This window comes from Salvelinus alpinus, chromosome 36, assembly GCF_045679555.1.
Source record: "Salvelinus alpinus chromosome 36, SLU_Salpinus.1, whole genome shotgun sequence".
NCBI lineage: Eukaryota > Metazoa > Chordata > Actinopteri > Salmoniformes > Salmonidae > Salvelinus > Salvelinus alpinus.
Window position 1 is genome coordinate 7428372 of NC_092121.1, and position 20053 is coordinate 7448424.

General features: G+C 43.9%; 2 protein-coding genes across 3 annotated transcripts in view; one reads left to right on the forward strand and one right to left on the reverse strand.

The window, feature by feature from the left end:
* The first annotated feature begins 248 nt into the window (after positions 1-248).
* LOC139564759 (NF-kappa-B inhibitor-interacting Ras-like protein 2) lies at positions 249-2925 on the forward strand. The gene is made up of 4 exons (XM_071384551.1): positions 249-406; positions 670-788; positions 903-1144; positions 1424-2925. The coding sequence occupies exons 2-4, from the start codon at positions 695-697 to the stop codon at positions 1664-1666; spliced, it is 579 nt and encodes a 192-aa protein (XP_071240652.1). The 5' UTR covers positions 249-406; positions 670-694; the 3' UTR covers positions 1667-2925.
* A 2560-nt stretch (positions 2926-5485) lies between these two features.
* The window catches only part of LOC139564757 (zinc finger protein 385C-like), a 196710-nt gene continuing 182142 nt past the window's right edge, over positions 5486-20053 (reverse strand). For both annotated transcript variants that reach the window (XM_071384547.1, XM_071384548.1), the window contains 5 exons: positions 17365-17745; positions 15292-15485; positions 12289-12387; positions 11606-11695; positions 5486-11150 (listed from right to left, as the gene is read on the reverse strand). In XM_071384547.1, coding sequence (XP_071240648.1) covers positions 10923-11150; positions 11606-11695; positions 12289-12387; positions 15292-15485; positions 17365-17745 — 992 coding nt within the window. In that variant the 3' untranslated portion in view covers positions 5486-10922. The remainder of the gene's footprint in view (positions 11151-11605; positions 11696-12288; positions 12388-15291; positions 15486-17364; positions 17746-20053) is intronic.

A 20053-nucleotide genomic window follows, 5' to 3' on the forward strand; every position in this document is an offset into this window, starting at 1 on the left:
ATATCAGTGTGAAGCCCAAATTCTTCGGAAGCTACAGACAGAAGTTGGCAGATTGGCCGTACAGTCTCACTTTAATTCCTCCATAGTTTTTGGCCCACCAGGAGTTGGCATTGGCAAGAGAGCAGAAACAGACACCCAGCCAGGGTAAAACAATGTATGGTCGGACAGACTATTTTGTCAGTAAAAATAGAGTAACATTGAAGCTAGCTCGCTCTATTAAAATAAAACATGTTAATGTCTTCCATACTCTGTGGTTGTGACTCAAACAAGTCTTACGACCATCGGACGCTAGAGGTCGCAGTTACTAAAGATAGTGAGGGAGACGTTACGTATGCATTGTAAACAGGAAGTATTTTTGGATAGTGGTGTCTGGAATTTACGGGAGCGGTGTAGTTACATTTTATAGGTAAAAAGTTTGCAAGGAAATCAAATGTTGAATTGAGTTGTTATCTGGAAGAACATAACAACGGCCATTATCACTTAAATAGAATCGTTAGCTAACTAAATAGATGCTAAATGTTAGCATGTAGCTAGCTAGCAAACGTTTGCTACTGTCATGATAATATCATGTTTTGCGTGCGCGTGTGTGTGTGTGTCTGTCTGTCTGTCTCTTTTTTTCATGCTAGCTGCAGAGACAAGACTGTCATCTGACTTGTTATTCAATTACAGAGTTGCCAAGAGACTGATCATCATCATGGGCAAGAGTTGTAAAGTGGTGGTGTGTGGTCTGGCTGCGGTTGGCAAGACTGCTGTCCTGGAGCAACTGCTGTATGCCAATCATATTGCGGGTAAACAATTCATTTGTAGGACCTAGGAGATCAAGGACAATGTTGATGTTTTGACTACACAGATCCTCTGGTCCCATTTATATCCCAAAGTGCTCCCCTCTTTCCCCCCCCTAGGCTCAGAGCCCATGGAGACCCTGGAGGATATCTATATTGGCTCCATAGAAACGGACCGTGGCACTCGAGAGCAAGTGCGCTTCTACGACACCCGGGGTCTTCGTGATGGTCTGGAGTTCCCTCGCCACTACTTCTCCTTTGCAGACGGTTTTGTCCTGGTCTACAGCATCGACAGTACGGAGTCCTTCAAACGCATGGAGGCCCTCAAGAAAGACATTGACCGCTTCCGTGATAAGAAAGAGGTAAGGACTTTCATCGATTTCAATGGTAGTTGTAAAGCACAGTGTCGTGTAGGCTAGTTAAATAACACCGCAGACTTCAGGACAAAACAGACCCTGCTGATGAACGGCCGTCCTATCGCCACTGACTGCAGACCATCAGTGGTAGGGTTAGGAGAAAATAATAAGGTAAAATATATTTTAAAAAGATGTCCTAAAGTTCTTATCTACCCACCACACTTCACTTGCTGATATCCAGGTGATGTGAGGCTGTGCTAAATGGATGAGATGATCTGTCCACAGGTGACCATAGTGGTGCTGGGCAACAAGCTGGACATGCAGGAGCAGAGGAGAGTGGACTCGGAAGTGGCCCAGCACTGGGCCAAGACAGAAAAGGTGCGTCTGTGGGAGGTGTCTGTGGCAGACCGGAGGACCCTCATCGAGCCTTTTGTCCACCTGGCCAGCAAGATGACCCAGCCCCAGAGCAAATCATCCTTCCCCCTCAGCCGCAATAAGAACAAGGGGAGTGGCTCTGTCGATAGCTGAGGGAGCAGGGGGATGGATGCGGGAGGGAGTGAGGGTTGATGAAGAATGAGAAAGATTTCAGGAGACAGGGAGTGAAAGAGTAGGAGAGGAGAAACACAGTAGGCTAATTATTAGCCTATTACAAATACAGGCAATTTTAGGTCTGAATGAATGTACACTGACTGAATCAGAAACCAATGGTTTCTTGGAGATTTTGACTCATATTTAGACTCATATTTTACCATTTAGACTGATCTTTGACGACAAGTAAATGACATCAAAAGTAACACAAATTGATAATCAAGAGGGTTGTTTGTATCATGGAGGATACATAAGGGATTCTATTACTGTTAGTTAATCAGGAGATTTGTTACACTACTGGCATGCCATCTACTCAGATGAAATATGGCAACTATTTTAGCATGGATGATCTGCATTTTATTTTAAGTTACAGCACATGAAACAAATCCATATTTTGAAGAATTAATAAAACATTCCTCTATTCTTTTAGAGATGTCAGAAAACATGTTACTGTCTTTTGAGATCGCTTTGAGTTTTAAAATGACGTTGTCTAAAGATTTTAATTGTTGTGACAGACTAGCGGTCTTATGTGATGTCTCTTGGTGAGTAGCGTGTTTGATGAGCTTCCTGCCTGCTGGACAGGCCCTGATGTGGCGACTGAGAGAAAGAGGCTTGCCCTGACTGTTATATCTATGGAGCTCTTGACCACAGCCTAAGCATGCTGAATTATCTGTACTTTATCAGAAACTCCTTACTGTCCTTGAAAACCACGGGGCGTCCTTGATCTTTGTTACTGAGCTGTTAAACACAATGTTGGTCAGACGAAATGCAAATGTATTTCATTTTCAAATTGTTTATCTGACCGAAGCCCTTTAATGCCATATCAGGGTCCATAGTTATTGTGCAACATTTCATGTGTGTGTCACTGAACAAGAAAGATGCATTGGCCTAGTTTGGATGTCGTTTTTTGTTTTGTGATTATTCACAGATCTTTATATTTGTATTATGTTTTGACGTTGTGAATTTGCATCTTTATGTCTGTATTATTGAAGTGCATATTATTTTCATGATAAATATTGGGGCATTTATACTGATGCAATATAGAGCACAGTATTAATCTTTTAAAATGTTCTGGAGACTGGATAATCATTTGCATGCCGTGTAAACAAATTAAAAGATTCCCTCTGCATCTAAGTTGAGGCTGTTGTGTATATCTTTGATTTGCACGATTTATGAAGTAATTAAACATAATACAAACATTTTAATGTCTTTATTAAAATATTCCTACATTGCACTGCCATCGCCACAGATCATCCCTGTGAGCTAGGATAAAGATCTACAGAGATCTCTAAACTTTGCTCAAATCCATCCAAACTCTGCCTCCATGTCAGAAATGTGGAGAAGGAGAGAGAAGTCCGAGTAGTATCACAGAATAACTCATGCATTTTCAAAGGGCAACATTTTAAAGCAGCTGGGATGACCAACGATTCAACTTCTTTTCTCTCACTGCTGTGTAGAAGCTCCCTGGGGGGCGGGCAGGTTTGGTTTGAGATGTGAGCCAGCAACTGAAGGGTTGCCAGTTCAAATCCTGGGTCCAACAGGGGAAAATCGTGCGGGAAGTGAACTGGCAACCGGAGGGTTTCTGGTATAAAATCCTAGATTCCTTCTGTTGTGCCCATAAGCAAAGCCCTTAACCCCCCACAACAACAGCCCCCTGGTTGCTCAGTGTGGCAGCCCCCAACACCTCTCCAACAAACCTGTATGTGTGTCCCTCGGAGGGGTTGGGTTAAAAGCGGAAGTCAAATTTCGGTTGGACCTTGTGTGCAATTGGCCTTTTGTTCTTTAGTGGTAATTGCTGTGAGTACATCTGTACAAATCCATTATAAAGGCTTCATCTCTGCCTTTGATGTAAGATACTTCAGGCGAGATTCTTTGTAGTCTATATTTAACCTGACTTTGACAACAGTCAGGTTAGTTATGATTCCTCTCCCCAGTAATGAATGGCATTAGTTCTGAGGAATAGGTTGCTGAAACATCTATTCTATACCGTTGGAACTATACATCTAAATATTTCAGGCACACAAAAAAAACATATTTGAAGTGGCCTTTTTACATTGAAACAGTGTTGTAGTAGGGATAAGTCCCCGTGGTGATGAGAATTCCGCCCTACATAAACTGAGACAAGGTCAGACATGTTTATGTAGAGCAAATGAAGCTGCCAACAGTTCCACATGGACCAGCTGACTGGAAAGGTTAATGTAAGCTAATGAGAAAACCTCAAGTGGAACGTCTCTGAATTGATACTATACTCACCTTCAGAGCACACCAGGTTGTTTTTAATGACGGCCAGTGTGCTGATGATGTTTACTAAGAAATTGTGCATTTATTGAGTCACATGTATGGATCATTATAAACTAGCATAGTATTACAACCCACATTTATTGTCTTCTTACCCAGTACATAAGGTAAAATAACTTTAACACAAAACAACCTCGGGACCCTATATAACCCGCCACACTCTCATACATTTTCTTATCTACGTTTAACAGAGGGCAATGAACAATAAAACATCTCACTCTCTATATTGATCTCCTGTTAAAATGTGACATTTACCACACGGCTTGAAATACACACTGTGAATACTGTGAGACAAGGGGGGCGAGGGGAGCAGTAGATTTGTGACTTGTCCCCGTTGTGATTTATGAACGCACCTCTTCAACTAGACTACTGCCAAAACCATTTCCCCAAGGATGACACTAAGACAAAAAATACAGAGGTAATGTCCTTTTATCTCTACTCCAATACTGTTTTACTGTCATAGCAAAAAAAACACCAGATCCTTCCTCAGTGCTGCAGCTGAGCATCTAGCTAGCTTCCCCCAGGGACATACAGAGGACCAATGGGATTTCTCCCCCTTTCTTTTTACAGTGGAGATTATTTATCTCAACCCTGGCAGTTGCTATAGTGACCTTCTAATCGCAGCCTTTCCCTCCCGACACTATGTCTTCAAGAGGTAGTGTGAGATTTAAGGGTTTGGATAGAGAGAGGACAGCACACAGGTTGAACAATGGACTCGTGATTTGGCATGATTATGTGCCCCATGGGGCCATTCTAACTGTTTGACCCCAGCCTCTGGACCAACACAACTCAGGTTCCAAACAGGTTCCCTGTTATAAGGCCAGATCTTTTTTATATGAAATCCCTCCAGAAAGCTACAGCTACCGTGGCCTGCTGCAAAGCTAAAACTGTCACAGAAGAGATGATTTCTTCCTCTTTACAAGAGAGGTATGAATTTATGGCCATGATTTGGTTGCAAGGGAAAGGTCAAATGTTTATGAAATAATGATTTTGATGCTCTGCGACAGATCAACATTAACCGGGCCCCAAAGCAGTTGGTGCAGCTCATTCCACCTGAATACACAGAGGGCGAGTTTACATAATCTGCTATAGGACAATATCTAATGAATGTAAACACACAACATGTCATTTTGAATAATTTGATCATGCTGCAAAGCAATATGCTGTGGTGTGTGTGTGTGTGTGTGTGTGTGTGTGTGTGTGTGTGTGTGTGTGTGTGTGTGTGTGTGTGTGTGTGTGTGTGTGTGTGTGTGTGTGTGTGTGTGTGTGTGTGTGTGTGTGTGTGTGTGTGTGTGTGTGTGTGTGTGTGTGTGTGTGTGTGTGTGCGTGCGTGCGCGTGCGTGCGTAGAGGATCTAACACCTTTGACATTAGAAAGCGGGACATGTTGACAAGTCGTCTGGTTCCAGTCAATAGCCGGACACTTAAAGGTCAATAAAATACAAAGTGAAGCTGAGGAAGTGAAGGATCTAATCGATTTATTTCACTATCCAACTTCTCCCTCTGTCTATTTCTCTCTCCCCCATTTATTTCTCTGTCATTCATATTCAACCTGGCATTATCTATACAGACGGAAAAAACAAACATTTAAAGCAAAGACTCAATAGCTTATCAAAATATCTTACTCTATATTCCACCTTATAATTCCTATTGTACATCATGAAGATCATTGTAATCAAATGTACTGTGAACACAGTGACAAAGGTGTTACAATAAATACGGGTCATGTCCCCTCATAGAATATCTTCTACATCGTAGTATATGTTTTGTAATGTACCATTGGCTTTAAATGGAACACAAGGGCTGCATTTACACAGGCAGCCCAATTCAGTTTTTTTCCTCCCACTAATTGGTCTTTTGGCCAATCAGATCTTTTTACATCAGATCTTTTTCAGAGCTGATCTGATTGGTCAAAAGACCAATTAGTGAAAAATAATATCAGAATTGGGCTGCCTGTCTAAACGTAGCCAAGCAGTCACAGATATTGATATGTACTGTACAACTTGACGTACACACTGAACTGACTCCATGTCCTTGTAGGGTTGGAGGAACCAGGGACTGACAGACTGACCACCACAGCAAAATAAATGGGTGTTACTTCACAGCATTCAGGCAGAGATCAATATATCAGTGGTGTGGATATGTAGGGGTTTGTGGAGAGGTCTTACAAGGTTCCATGTTTCTTCTGTCATCCCGAGACTGGCTTCAGACATGGATATGATCACTTGACTTGAACTTCCCGTGTTTTGGCAATGGGAGAGGTGTGTTTGTGCTTACCTAACGTTTTCACACGGGGAGAGCTGGCATAAGGACCTACAGTGAGAACAACAATGCTGTCCAACTACATTATGAGTACGTGCTCCACTTCCAATAAACAAGGACATGGGTGGGAAGCTAACAAATGAATAGCTGATTGAACAAAATTCACATCATTATGGTATGCTTGTTACAGTTCATTACAGTCCAGAAGAGTCTCCAGACAGACGCGGCTTTGATGATTGGCGTCATTATGGCAAGAGACTGACTCTGGCTTCAGTTCAGAGAGCACAACAAGAGCACATGACACAGGACCCGCTCTGTACACGAAGGACAGAGAAAAGCTGTGAAGAACAGCGCTGAGCTGAGCTGTGGTGGTGGTCCAGAATCCAGTATCGTTCCATGATATTGTTCAGAACCTAATCTCTCTCCATTATCTGGAGCCGCTCCAGAGTATGACGTTATGATGCTCTGCCTACTGAAACCATCTGGGTGTGAATACTGTGCAGATAATCCAGATTATCATCCAGACTGTTGATCCTAAGCATGCCACTCCTTTCTTTGTCAATAGCCCTGTTTATACCTGCTGTTAATATGCGATCTTCGTCCTGATCTTGTCTGTTTACACTTATAAGATCTGATCACAATGCGTCTTTTAATTGTCAACACTTGTCTAAAAATGTGGGCACAATCAGAATGTGAACAAGATCAGGACAAAGGCAGCAGGTTGGAACCAGGTATAGACAGGGCTAATGAGGCAGGACTCGGATGGGGGCAGACACCTTTCTCCATTCACCTTCATGCAATTATCTTTGCAGCGTTGAATGCCTGCTGTGTAGACTCATTTCTAAAATAGGGGGAAATGAGAGCTGTGCTTTGACATCAGTGATATGCAGATCCTATACCAGGAAACTCAGTTTTGAGAAACGCCAGCTCCTCCCACCTCACCAGCAGTAGTCTCAGTCAACATGGCTGCCTTGTAGTTTCATAGCCTGCCATTACATACAGCACATGTTCTTTTACTGAAAGAAATGGGTCACTAGTAGACTGATAGATAATTGACATTTCACCACACTGCAATTGAAGAGAATGTGATCATAGTGCTTTGTTTTATCCATGGTGTCTCTTTCTATAATAAGGGGACAGATCCCTTATTATACCCAGGACTGAGCTCTGTATCTGGGCTGGTCTATCCATGGTTCCCTTGGCTGTGCACAGGGACGGAGGAGTGAAAAAGAGAGGAGTGAAAAAGAGAGACACGGACACACCCCAATGTCCTCCTATATGATCGTCATATTCCGTGTATGGACATTTTACATCAAAACGTCTTCAATCCTGTTCTGTATGGCTATTATTTCACGTCATCCACAAGTACAGTGTATGACCCGTCTCTATGGTGATGACGTTTGAGAGGCTCTGATTGTGTGGATGATTGTATGGTATTCATGTAGCTGAAACTGTAAGCCCTGAGAAAGCCAGAAACTGACCAGCGGTTGACACTCTTGGGATATACTGGATAATTACATCTGAAAGGCATTTTTTGTTCCACATCTATTGTGTGGCGTTAATAATTCAATTCCATAATTCAGTTCAACATTGAACAAGAAGAAAAAAATCACTCAACCATTTTTCGATTCAACATTTGTCTCTTTTGTAGGTTAAAAAACAAGTACAGTAAAACCATGTAAATAAAACAAACAGAAAAAAACAAGCAAAGTATTTCTCCTTTCCATGTACAGCATGTGTCTGCTGTAGGCTACATCAACAGTCTACCCTCAGATAAGATAGCGTTTCATCAAGATAAAGATAACAATAGCAACTTTGATAAAATGTCTATATTTACTCTATATTTTCTACATAGATAATTTGCCTATATGCATTTATTTATTAAAAATGTACTTAAATGTCTGAATACCATAGAGTTCCCATGTAATGACAGACAGACAGACAGACAGACAGACAGACAGACAGACAGACAGACAGACAGACAGACAGACAGACAGACAGACAGACAGACAGACAGACAGACAGACAGACAGACAGACAGACAGACAGACAGACAGACAGACAGACAGACAGACAGACAGACAGACAGACAGACAGACAGACAGACAGACAGACAGACAGACAGACAGACAGACAGACAGACAGAACGAACACTGGAGATCAATAGGCTGGCTGGTTCACTGAGTAACTTACTGTGACTGGAGAGAATCACATTGGTATGGCAAAGAGACCTGATGGCTTGGTTTCATATTCCCAAAGACAAAGGCCTCAGAAACATGTACAGAATCAAAGAGATTTAAAGAGATGGAGGAGAGACAGTGCTGGGTTTGATCTAGAAGGGCAATAACAAGGTCTTCACTGCAGGTGGCGCTGCTGCGTCACACACATGGAAATACTATTGCACTGACTGAAGTGACGGGAACAACAAAACTGCATAGGATTTACCCCATTTTGCTGTTGCTAAAGTAGATTGGTTGGGTGTAAGTGTTGGGTTTGGTAATAAACCAGCAAAGAGAGTTGGTGTTGGGATAAATCAGGAGCCCCAAGTATTGGGTCTGGTCTGGTGGGGGCTATTGAGTGTTTGTTTCAAGGTGGGTCTACTTGTTTAGGAGAGAGGGGTATGGGAATATGATTATGTGTTCTACTGCACTTGAGACATCAATATCACGGGCTGTTCTGTGTAATCCATATAAAAGCTGTGTCCTGCTCCTCTGTGAGGTGAAAGCCCAGCAATGTCAACACAGAGAGAGGGCTGCAGCGTCCGTCCCACAGTATGAGAGCTGCTATTTATAGCTTAGCTCAACACACAGTCACAACATGAGAACGAGATTGACCATCAAGGAAAATCGCATCACAACAACCCATCAGTTCAAATGACTATTAGCACTGGCCACTTGGAATTGGCCTTTCAAATACAGTACGGTAGGCTGTAGAGCATCTCTGTAGAGGTACAGATACATTGTTCAGAATCAGATAAAGCCACCTCTCCACATCCTATATTCTCCTACTGTATAACCGTTCTAAACATAGACACATTGATTGAACGTATTGCTTTAAAAATGTAACTAGATCTGAGATTTAGATTCAGACCGGTCTCATGGATAATAACAACAATCAAATTGAATCGTTATAATTTGATTGTTTGTGTGATTGAAAAATGCTAAATCAAACTGGCATGAGTTTATGAATCACACCAGGAATAACAACAAAAAAATAGAACATATTTTCATTGCTTTCGCAAGTAAATCTGTTTAAGGTGCTTTTAATGTGGTTGCCATGGCACTGTGCTTTGTTTCTTTCCCTCCATTCCTGATGATCCAATCAGTGATCTGGGAAATGTGTTCTCACACCCCCCCCCATTATCCACACATCTCTCTGCACAGTGGAAACCTTGAATTGAGGATTGTAAACCCATCAAGTAATTTCCACCCCTTGGTGTCTTTTTTGAGCAAGGGGAAATTGTCATTCACTGCCACCCATCAGCTCCTGCTGAGATAGCTCAAGAGAAAATTAAGGACTATGGCTCAGGGAGTACAATTGGGGGATCAAACACTATAAAATCACTGGGATACAGGGAACCATGGCAGATTACAATATAAGACAGCCAGGCTTTTTAAAATGATTTTGTGCTGCCCGTTCCGCAACGGGAGAAATAGAGACAGTCAGAACCAATGCACCAGCGCTGCTACGGAGCAAAGATCTTTAATGAGGCAGATCTGCAACTTGAGACAAAATCAAGTTGACAAGCTGACTTTTTCAGGACCTTAATGAGTGCTTAATTCTGGGGATGCAGGGTAAAAAATGAATCATGAAAGGCCATGTTGGGCTGTGACTCAAAGAGAGTGAGAGAAAGAGAAAGAGAGAGAGAGAGGAGAGAGAGGAGAGAGAGAGAGAGAGAAAGGGCCTCAGCATCTATTCTGCACATCAATTCAGAGCTCTGGGTTCCAATGACAAGAGCCCAGTAACATGGTTTGGGAGATAGGGGCTTTGTGGAAGGGTGTTGGTGGAAAAATATGAGTTCATATAATTCTGACAGATCCCACTCATAGACTTGGGTCCATAGGGCTGCAGATCTGCAGCTCCACATATGGCTGAAGACAGTCACAAGCTCAGAGAGCATTGGGCTCACCTGCTAGCATCCCCTATATCGACCCACAACAACAGAAAGCAAGCCAACCAATAATAGAAACAATGTTCTGAGGAGTAGCATGACGTAAAGGGACCTTATTTGTGGCAACCACACTAAACAGATACATCTATTTTTGTTCTCTAATAAATTACACAATAATATTAAGAATCCAAACCAAATCGACCCGTGAAATGGCTGTGTAAGAGAGAGGCCTCCTGGCTGCACCAGTTTGTCCCTGGAGGTGTGTCCTGTTCCTCAGGCCACCAACCACAAGAGAAGGAGCAGACAGATGGGGCGTGGTGGAGAGGAGGCGTGGCCTTGGCCTTGGGGGTGTGTCCTCCATGACAGGAGCAGTTGTTAGCCTCGTTCTCTCTGTTCTCTCCATCCTGGCTCCTGTGGTCTGCATAGTTTGTGCGTGGCGTGGCCCTCGTCATGTGGGTCACAGTAATGGAGGCAGGGCAAGAGGGTTGGTAGAGGGGGACAGAGGGACGGGGGGCTGTACTGTGTCATTAATAAGGGGAGAAGATAATGGAGGGGTGCGTGGCCCTCAGGGGCCCCGGGGCGGGCCGGAACAAGGTGGGGCTCAGGAAGGGCGTCTGAAAGAAGGTGGTGCCCGCCGGGTGGCGCAGAGCCAGAGGATTGGTTGCCATGGTGCACAAGGTGGGCTGGGTGAGGGGGCTAGGCAGGAAGCCAGTGGTCAGGCTCTTGGTCAGCTGCTTCTGGAAGGCCAGTTTGGTCTGAAGGAGAGGAGGAGAGAGCGAAGGAGGGAAGGAAAGTAGAGAGGAGAGCAGAGACGGAGAGCACATGTCACTTCTTGAAGCGCACATATTTACTCAAAGTAGAGCACACATTTGCTCAGCAAACAGGGAACATTGCTCTTTTAGCACACATCGTTACCTTGGATTAACATGCTCGTACATTTCTCCATACTAATATCCTTTCTCTCACCACAACTACCCGTCCCTCTAGGGGACTTGCCTTATGAACACTCTCACACAGTCAAGACAAAAGAACAAAAGACCGAACCACAGACATGCTTAAACTTCAAACCCTTTATAAAGTTTACAGTAGAGCATTCGTTTCTGGTGCTGTTCAATCCCCTGCACCTAGCCAGTTCCAGTGGTTAAGCCAGCTGTATCCCTAACAGCCCACTTCTCCCCTGTCCCTGCCTGCCCTGGGCCCTGCCACTCACCTGAGTAGAGAGAGAGGTGAAGTTGTACTGGCTGAACATTTTCTTCATGGCAGACACGGCCCCGCCTGCATACCCAGCCCATCTCACAGTCTGCAGGGGGGAGGGGCAGGATGGGAAGAGGGGGAGGTGGAGGAGATGCGGAGGAGGGAGAAATAGGGAGGTGGAGGTGGGGTGGAGGTGGGGTGGAGCGGAGGAGATGGGGAGAAGGAGAGGTTCGAGGGGAGGTGCGCACATGACAGGAGCACAAAAGTGATTAATACAGAGTGCTGATTCAGGCTGCAGGCTTTGTCAGTAGGTAGTGCTGGGGGTAGTGCTGGGGGTATTTCAGCCTTGAATGTCTCAGGTACATGGGACCCATTCACTACCACAAAGCAGTGTCCTTAACCTCTCTGACAGCACAGGCACACAGGCAGGCATGCTGCTTCACTGGAGAGACAACCACCTAGGAAGGAGCAATGAGGTGTGTGTGTGTGTGTGTGTGTGTGTGTGTGTCAGGGTTGGGGACAATTTCATTAAAGTTCAGTCAATTCAGGAGATAAATATCAATGTTATTCAGAGATTGAACATTATTGGCCAATATTTTCTTAGACGATTTTCCAAATATATGGGTCTCAAACTTTAACCTCCAATCTCATGCAATGGAGCGTGTGTGTGTGTGTATCTGTGTGTGTGCCGTGTCTCACCGATAAGCTGGAGGTGGGCTGGCTCTTGTTGTGGGGGCTGAACTTGGGTTTGGGGGGCTTTCCTGCCAGACGGTCCTTGTGTCTCCTGCTGTTCATGTGCTGAAGAGATCAGAGGAGAAACATTAGTCTGCTAATTTAGTTTATATTGCTGGATTTATCTAGTAGACCATGTCTGATCTACACCGAGTGAACAAAACATTAGGAACACCATCCTAATATTAAGCTGCCCCCCCCCCTTCCCTCAGAACAGAGTCAATTTCAGGGCATGGACTTTAGAATGTGTATAAAGCGTTCCACAGGGATGCTGGCCCATTTTGACTCCAATGCTTCCCTGAGTTATGTCAAGTTGGATGTTCTTTGGGTGGTGGACCATTCTTGATACACACAGGAAACTGTTGAGCGTGAAAAACCCAGCAACATTGAAGTTCTTGACACACTCAAACCGGTGCACCTGGCACCTACTACCATACCCCGTTCAAAAGCACTTAAATCTTTTGTCTTGCCCATTCACCCTCTGAATGGCACACATACACAGTCTACACTCAATTGTCTCAAGGCTTAAAAATCATTTTTTAACATGTCTCCTCCCTTTCATCTACACTGATTGAAGTGGATTTAACAAGTGACATCAATAAGGGATCATAGCGTTCACCTGGTCAGTCTATGTCATGGAAAGAGCAGGTGTTCTTAAAGTTTTGTACACTCAGTGTACACTATTTAGAGGACACAAAAACCACAAAGAAAACCACTCCTTCCCACTATCTACAGTATGCACATCTATTTCTCTCTCCTCTGTTCTACTACCAACTGGCTAATCCTAGTTCATCAGAGGAGCTTTTAACAGTGCCATTGGAATGCACCACTAAGGCTTGTTGTAGGCAAGGTTGCTACACATGCCCATATATACTGTATCTTTTCCATGACCAGCTAGTCTGAGAGAGCTGCAAAACGTTCCAGAACCATCCCACCATACGATTACATGTACGACTTAATAAACATCACCAGGGAAACAATTTATCTCTGAAACAGCCTAGAAAAGAAGTTTAATAAAACCATATGCCTAGATTACCACACCATAAACACGTCAATATCCCACATTAACATACTGCTAACAGCTCTTACAGGCTCAAACAGACAGTTCTGAGTGGATCACCATACCATCTGATACACATCTGCATAGTGTGGGAAAACAATCACAGCATAAAAATATAAAATGCTCATACGATGCTTTTTCCAGAATGGCTTTATTGTAATACAAATGCAGCCGCTGCCGCTGTGCCAGGTGAATTCAAACACACATTTCCACTGCTAGCATCACCTTAGGAATTGTAAACCTTCCACTGTAACATGTGCAAAGAGCATTTAATACGTTTGTCATTACATCATGGGTCCTGTGCTACCTTTAAAAGTGGGAGGGTTGAGGTAGTGATGTCATAGGTACAGTCCAGTCGGAAAGTATTCAGACCCTTCGATTTTCCACATTTTGTTACGCTACAGCCTTATTCTAAAATGGATAAAATATTTTTTTCCCCTGATCAATCTACACACAATACCCCATCATGACAAAGCAAAAACAGGTTTTTAGAAATGTTTGCTAATTTATTAAAAATCGGAGGAGAAGGGCCTTGGTAAGGGAGGTGACCAAGAGCCTGATGGTCACTCTGAAAGAGCTCCAGAGTTCCTCTGTGTAGCTGGAAGAACCTTCTAGAAGGACAACCATCTCTGCAGCACTCCACCAATCAGGCCTTTATGGTAGAGTGGCCACTCCTCAGTAAAAGGCACATGACAGCCCGCTTGGAGTTTGCCAAAAGGCACCTAAAGGACTCTCAGACCATGAGAAACAAGATCCTCTAGTCTGATGAAACGCAGGAGTGGCTTCGGAACAAGTCTCTGAATTTCCTTGAGGGGCCCAGCCAGAGCCCGGACTTCAACCCGATCGAACATCTCTGGAGAGACCTGAAAATAGCTGTGGAGCGACGCTCCCCATCCAACCTGACAGAGCTTGAGAGGATCTGCAGAGAAGAATGGGAGAAACTCCCCAAATACAGGTGTTCCAAGCTTGTAGCGTCACACCCAAGAAGACTCGAGGCTATAATCACTGCTAAAGGTGAAAGTATTGAGTTAAAGGTCTGAATACTTACGTAAAATGTAATATTTGAGTTTTTTATTTTTAATACATTTGCTAAAAAACTATTTAATCAATTTTAAAATAAGACTGTAATGCAACAAAATGTGGAAAAAGTCCCTGAAAATAATTAGTCCAACCAAGAAATCACGTGTTAAGTTTGTTTGAAGAGGTAGTTCTATAGTCTGTCCCTTCAACATCTATTGTAGAGTGACATCATCTATCTGTCTGCTCGTGTCAAATAAAAACCTATTCATCATGTGACAGGATACACTTGAAAAAGAGATTTAAATCTCAATGTGACCTTCTCTGGTTAAATAAAGGATAAATGAAAATAACTAATAACCCCACAGAGCCAAAAACACTGCATTTGAATGAGAGTCTTATTAGGTTAGCACTCTCTATCAAGCACCTCTCAGGGTGTGCAATATTACCCACAACCCCCCTCTCTTTCCTCTTCTCACCTTTCATGTCACGCAAACAGCGCCAGGAGTCCTGAGTAGCCCAGAGGGTCATATCCCTCCCTGTCTATCTCCCATACCCCATGGCTACATTCACAATATCTTCTACTCTTTCCAGCTTATTTCGGGTCATTTTTTGCTCCATCAATTCAGAACACTGTCAGGACACGTTTAGTGGAGGTGGAAGGAGACCCAGTGTGTCAGATCTCCACATAGACTAGTGGCTCAATGGCCTCACTGTGAGAGAACATGAAACCAGATCTTGTCCAGTCCAATCACCTCAGATCCACTCAGGAAGTCAACACACGAAATTATACCCCAGCTGTTTCACTTCTCTCCCCATTGCTGAACCCTCCACACCCCGTACAACACCCAGCCCTCCCCTGCCACCATCCCCTCGACCCCCAGCCTCCTCACCTGGCTGAGCTGGGTCTCCGAGTTGACATAGATCTCACACACCTCGCAGTGGAAGTTCTTGCTGGGCACCCCCACGCTGCCCTTGGTGCCCAGGCGCTTGCTCTTGCAGGCCGAGCGCCCCCCAGCCCCCGCCACCTTCCCCCGGCGCCGCGGCTGGACGCTCTGGCCCTCCAGCATCTGCTTGTGCTTCGTACCTGGAGGAGTGGATTGGGAGGAAGAGAATGTCAGATGCACTCTGGAGCAGGTACAGTATATACAGTGGGGAGAACAAGTATTTGATTTGATACACTGCCGATTTTGCAGGTTTTCCTACTTACAAAGCATGTAGAGGTCTGTAATTTTTATCATAGGTACACTTCAACTGTGAGAGACGGAATCTAAAACAAAAATCCAGAAACTCACATTGTATGATTTTTAAATAATTAATTTGCATTTTATTGCATGACATAAGTATTTGATCACCTACCAACCAGTAAGAATTCCGGCTCTCACAGACCTGTTAGTTTTTCTTTAAGAAGCCCTCCTGTTCTCCACTCATTACCTGTATTAACTGCACCTGTTTGAACTCGTTACCTGTATAAAAGACACCTGTCCACACACTCAATCAAACAGATTCCAACCTCTCCACAATGGCCAAGACCAGAGAGCTGTGTAAGGACATCAGGGATAAAATTGTAGACCTGCACAAGGCTGGGATGGGCTACAGGACAATAGGCAAGCAGCTTGGTGAGAAGGAAACAACTGTTGGCGCAATTATTAGAAAATGGAAGAAGTTCAAGATGACGGTCAATCACCCTCGGTCTGGGGCTCCATGCAAGATTTCACCTCGTGGGGCATCAATGATCATGAGGAAGGTGAGGGATCAGCCCAGAACTACACGGCAGGACCTGGTCAATGACCTGAAGAGAGCTGGGACCACAGTCTCAAAGAAAACCATTAGTAACACACTACGCCGTCATGGATTAAAATCCTGCAGCGCACGCAAGGTCCCCCTGCTTAAGCCAGTGCATGTCCAGGCCTGTCTGAAGTTTGCCAATGACCATCTGGATGATCCAGAGGAGGAATGGGAGAAGGTCATGTGGTCTGATGAGACAAAAATAGAGCTTTTTGGTCTAACTCCACTCGCCGTGTTTGGAGGAAGAAGAAGTATGAGTACAACCCCAAGAACACCATCCCAACCGTGAAGCATGGAGGTGGAAACATCATTCTTTGGGGATGCTTTTCTGCAAAGGGGACAGGACGACTGCACCGTATTGAGGGGAGGATGGATGGGGCCATGTATCGCGAGATCTTGGCCAACAACCTCCTTCCCTCAGTAAGAGCATTGAAGATGGGTCGTGGCTGGGTCTTCCAGCATGACAACGACACAAAGCACACAGCCATGGCAACTAAGGAGTGGCTCCGTAAGAAGCATCTCAAGGTCCTGGAGTGGCCTAGCCAGTCTCCAGACCTGAACCCAATAGAAAATCTTTGGAGGGAGCTGAAACTCCGTATTGCCCAGCGACAGCCCCGAAACCTGAAGGATCTGGAGAAGATCTGTAGGGAGGAGTGGGCCAAAATCCCTGCTGCAGTGTGTGCAAACCTAGTCAAGAACTACAGGAAACGTATGATCTCTGTAATTGCAAACAAAGGTTTCTGTACCAAATATTAAGTTCTGCTTTTCTGATGTATCAAATACTTATGTCATGCAATAAAATGCAAATTAATTACTTAAAAATCATACAATGTGATTTTCTGGATTTTTGTTTTAGATTCCGTCTCTCATAGTTGAAGTGTACCTATGATAAAAATTACAGACCTCTACATGCTTTGTAAGTAGGAAAACCTGCAAAATCGGCAGTGTATCAAATACTTGTTCTCCCCACTGTATATATATTTGTCATTGGGGCAGAGAGAGCAAATTTTATAGCTAATTTCCTGCTATTCTACACATTTTCTGTAAAAAAAAAAATATTCTCAGTTTTAAAGCTAATAGCCTGTAATAAAAATAAATAAATCATGGCTTATGACGTGTTCCTATGCTATCTGAGGGGGCTGCAGGGTGTGCTACGCCAGAGACTGTCGTGTTCGTACCACTGTTGTGTGCCTCCAGCTGGGATGTAGAGTTGACCGTGACCTTGCACACGGGACAGTGGAGGTGTGGCTTGATCCTTTTGGGGTCCTTGACCTCCTCACCCCCCTCTGTTCTGGAGGTGTCCGGCTGGCTGCCTGACTCCAGGGCTGTTCCAGGGGCCTCAGGGCCCTGCTCGTGGCCACTGGTATCTGAGGCTCCGCTCTCTGAGGCCTGTGAGGAGGGGGACACCTCTCCCTGGGGCCCGGGGGACAGGGTGGCCAGCTCCATGGAGGACACCTCAGATACAGGAGTCAGCATCACAGAGCTGCTGCTGCCAGGGCTCTCGCCCAGCTTCACAGCCTCACAATTCACCACTCGCTCCAGGTCAGCAGGCAGCAGATCTGGGGAGGGGAAGGAGAGGAGGCAGTGGTCAGTCACTGAACATTACACTGGGTGGTAAGGGAAGAGTGAAGAGCTCAGTGCCTGAACAAAGCCAACGAGGTCTACAGTTGATCACTGCAGTAGGACGTTCAGTGACCCATAGGCCACTTCACTTAAAACCTCTCTAGGGTATGTGGCACGCTACCGTCCCACCTGGCCAACATCCAGTGAAATTGCAGAGCGCCAAATTCAAAAACAGAAATACTCATTATAAACATTCATAAAACATACAAGTGTTATACATCGGCTTAAAGATGAACTTCTTGTTAATCCAACCGTTGTGTCAGATTTCAAAAAGGCTTTACGGCGAAAGCATACCATGCGATTATCTGAGGATAGCGCCCAGCTCACAAAACATTACAAACAGTTACCAGCCAAGTAGAGGAGTAACAAAAGTCAGAAATAGCGATAAAATTAATCACTTACCTTTGATGATCTTCATATGGTTGCACTCACAAGACATGTTCGTTTTGTTCGATAAAGTCCCTCTTTATATCCAAAAACCTCTGTTTTGTTGGCGCGTTTTGTTCAGTAATCCATTGGCTCAAAGGCAGTCACAACATGCAGACGGAAAATCCCAAAAGTATCAGTAAAGTTCATAGAAACATGTCAAACGATGTTTATAATCAATCCTCAGGTTGTTTTTAGTCATAATAATCAATAATATTTCAACCGGACAATAGCTTCTTCAATATAAAAGGAAAACAAGAAAGGTGCGCTCTTGGTCGCGCACAGAAAACAGCTCTGGGACTTCCCAGGGTCCACTCACTCAGAGTGGTCTTACTCCCTCATTTTTCAGAATACAAGCCTGAAACAATTCCTAAAGACTGTTGACATCTAATGGAAGTCATAGGAAGTGCAATCTGATTCCTAAGTCATTGGGTACTTTATAGGCAGTCAATGGAAAACTACAAACATTTAAAAAATCCCACTTCCTGGATGGATTTTTCTCAGGTTTTCGCCTGCCATATCAGTTCTGTTATACTCACAGACATTATTTTAACAGTTTTGGAAACTTTAGAGTGTTTTCTATCCAAATCTACCAATTATATGCATATCCTAGCTTCTGGGCACGAGTAGCAGGCAGTTTACTTTGGGCATGCTTTTCATCCGGATGTCAAAATACTGCCCCCTACCCCAGAGAGGTTTAAACATACCACTGTATTCTCTCACAGGAAACATTATGTTCAGAGACAGAGCTGTGTTAATCTAGTCTGTCGCTTTGGGTTAAAATCAAATGCTGATAGTATAGCTGAAATGCTAACACATGAAATGCATTGGTAAATGCTCATTCCAATGTACTGCCTTCAAACGCTTCATATTTGAGAATGTGTTTATAGATTATGGAAACAGATTGTAAAAGCAGCATTGCAAGCAATACATTTGTGAGTGAAAAGTGACATGAAATAATGGTTGTTCTCATTTGAGGCGAACTTGGAGAATTTGCTCCTTTCTATTTAGTCATTTATCTACAAATGACCGTGAAGCGTTTGAACATTGGAATGAGCATTTCCCAATGCATTTCATGTGTTAGCTTTGTGGCATTTCAGCTATACTATCAGCCTTTGTTATTAACCCCGAGGGACAGACTAGACTAACACAGGGTAGATTCAATCTCTCCGTCTCTCTCTCGCTATCTCGCTCTTCAAATAGCAACTGAAGGTCCTAAGGCTCAGTCAATATAAACAAATGCATCGACTGCACACACACACACACACACACACACACACACACACACACACACACACACACACACACACACACACACACACACACACACACACACACACACACACACACACACACACACACACACACACACACACACACACACACACACACACACACACACAATGACGACATTTTGTGACGTTTTGGACTCTGGTGAGGGGTTTTTCGCTGTTCATGCACAGAACATTTTTTCTGGAGGCAAGCTGAAGTTCGGAGCCGGAATCTACACACCTTCATCTGTGATTGTTTAACAGTAGGTATTCTTTAATAAAGTCTTTGTTGTCATTCAAAGAGAAATGACCCGTTTTCATGCAAATTTTTCCATTGAAAAATACTGCACCAAACATCTTCGTTAGATGTAAAATTGCGCGACTAAGACCTCTTCGGCAAAAACTTCAAAATGAATGACATATGTCTTGAGATATCTTTGATTAATTCGGACTATTTTGAGGAAATGTATACTGGCTACGGCATCTCAAAATGGAAAAACAGTACTATTGCCGTTATTTCTCATTTTTAAAGAGAAGGCCTTTTAAG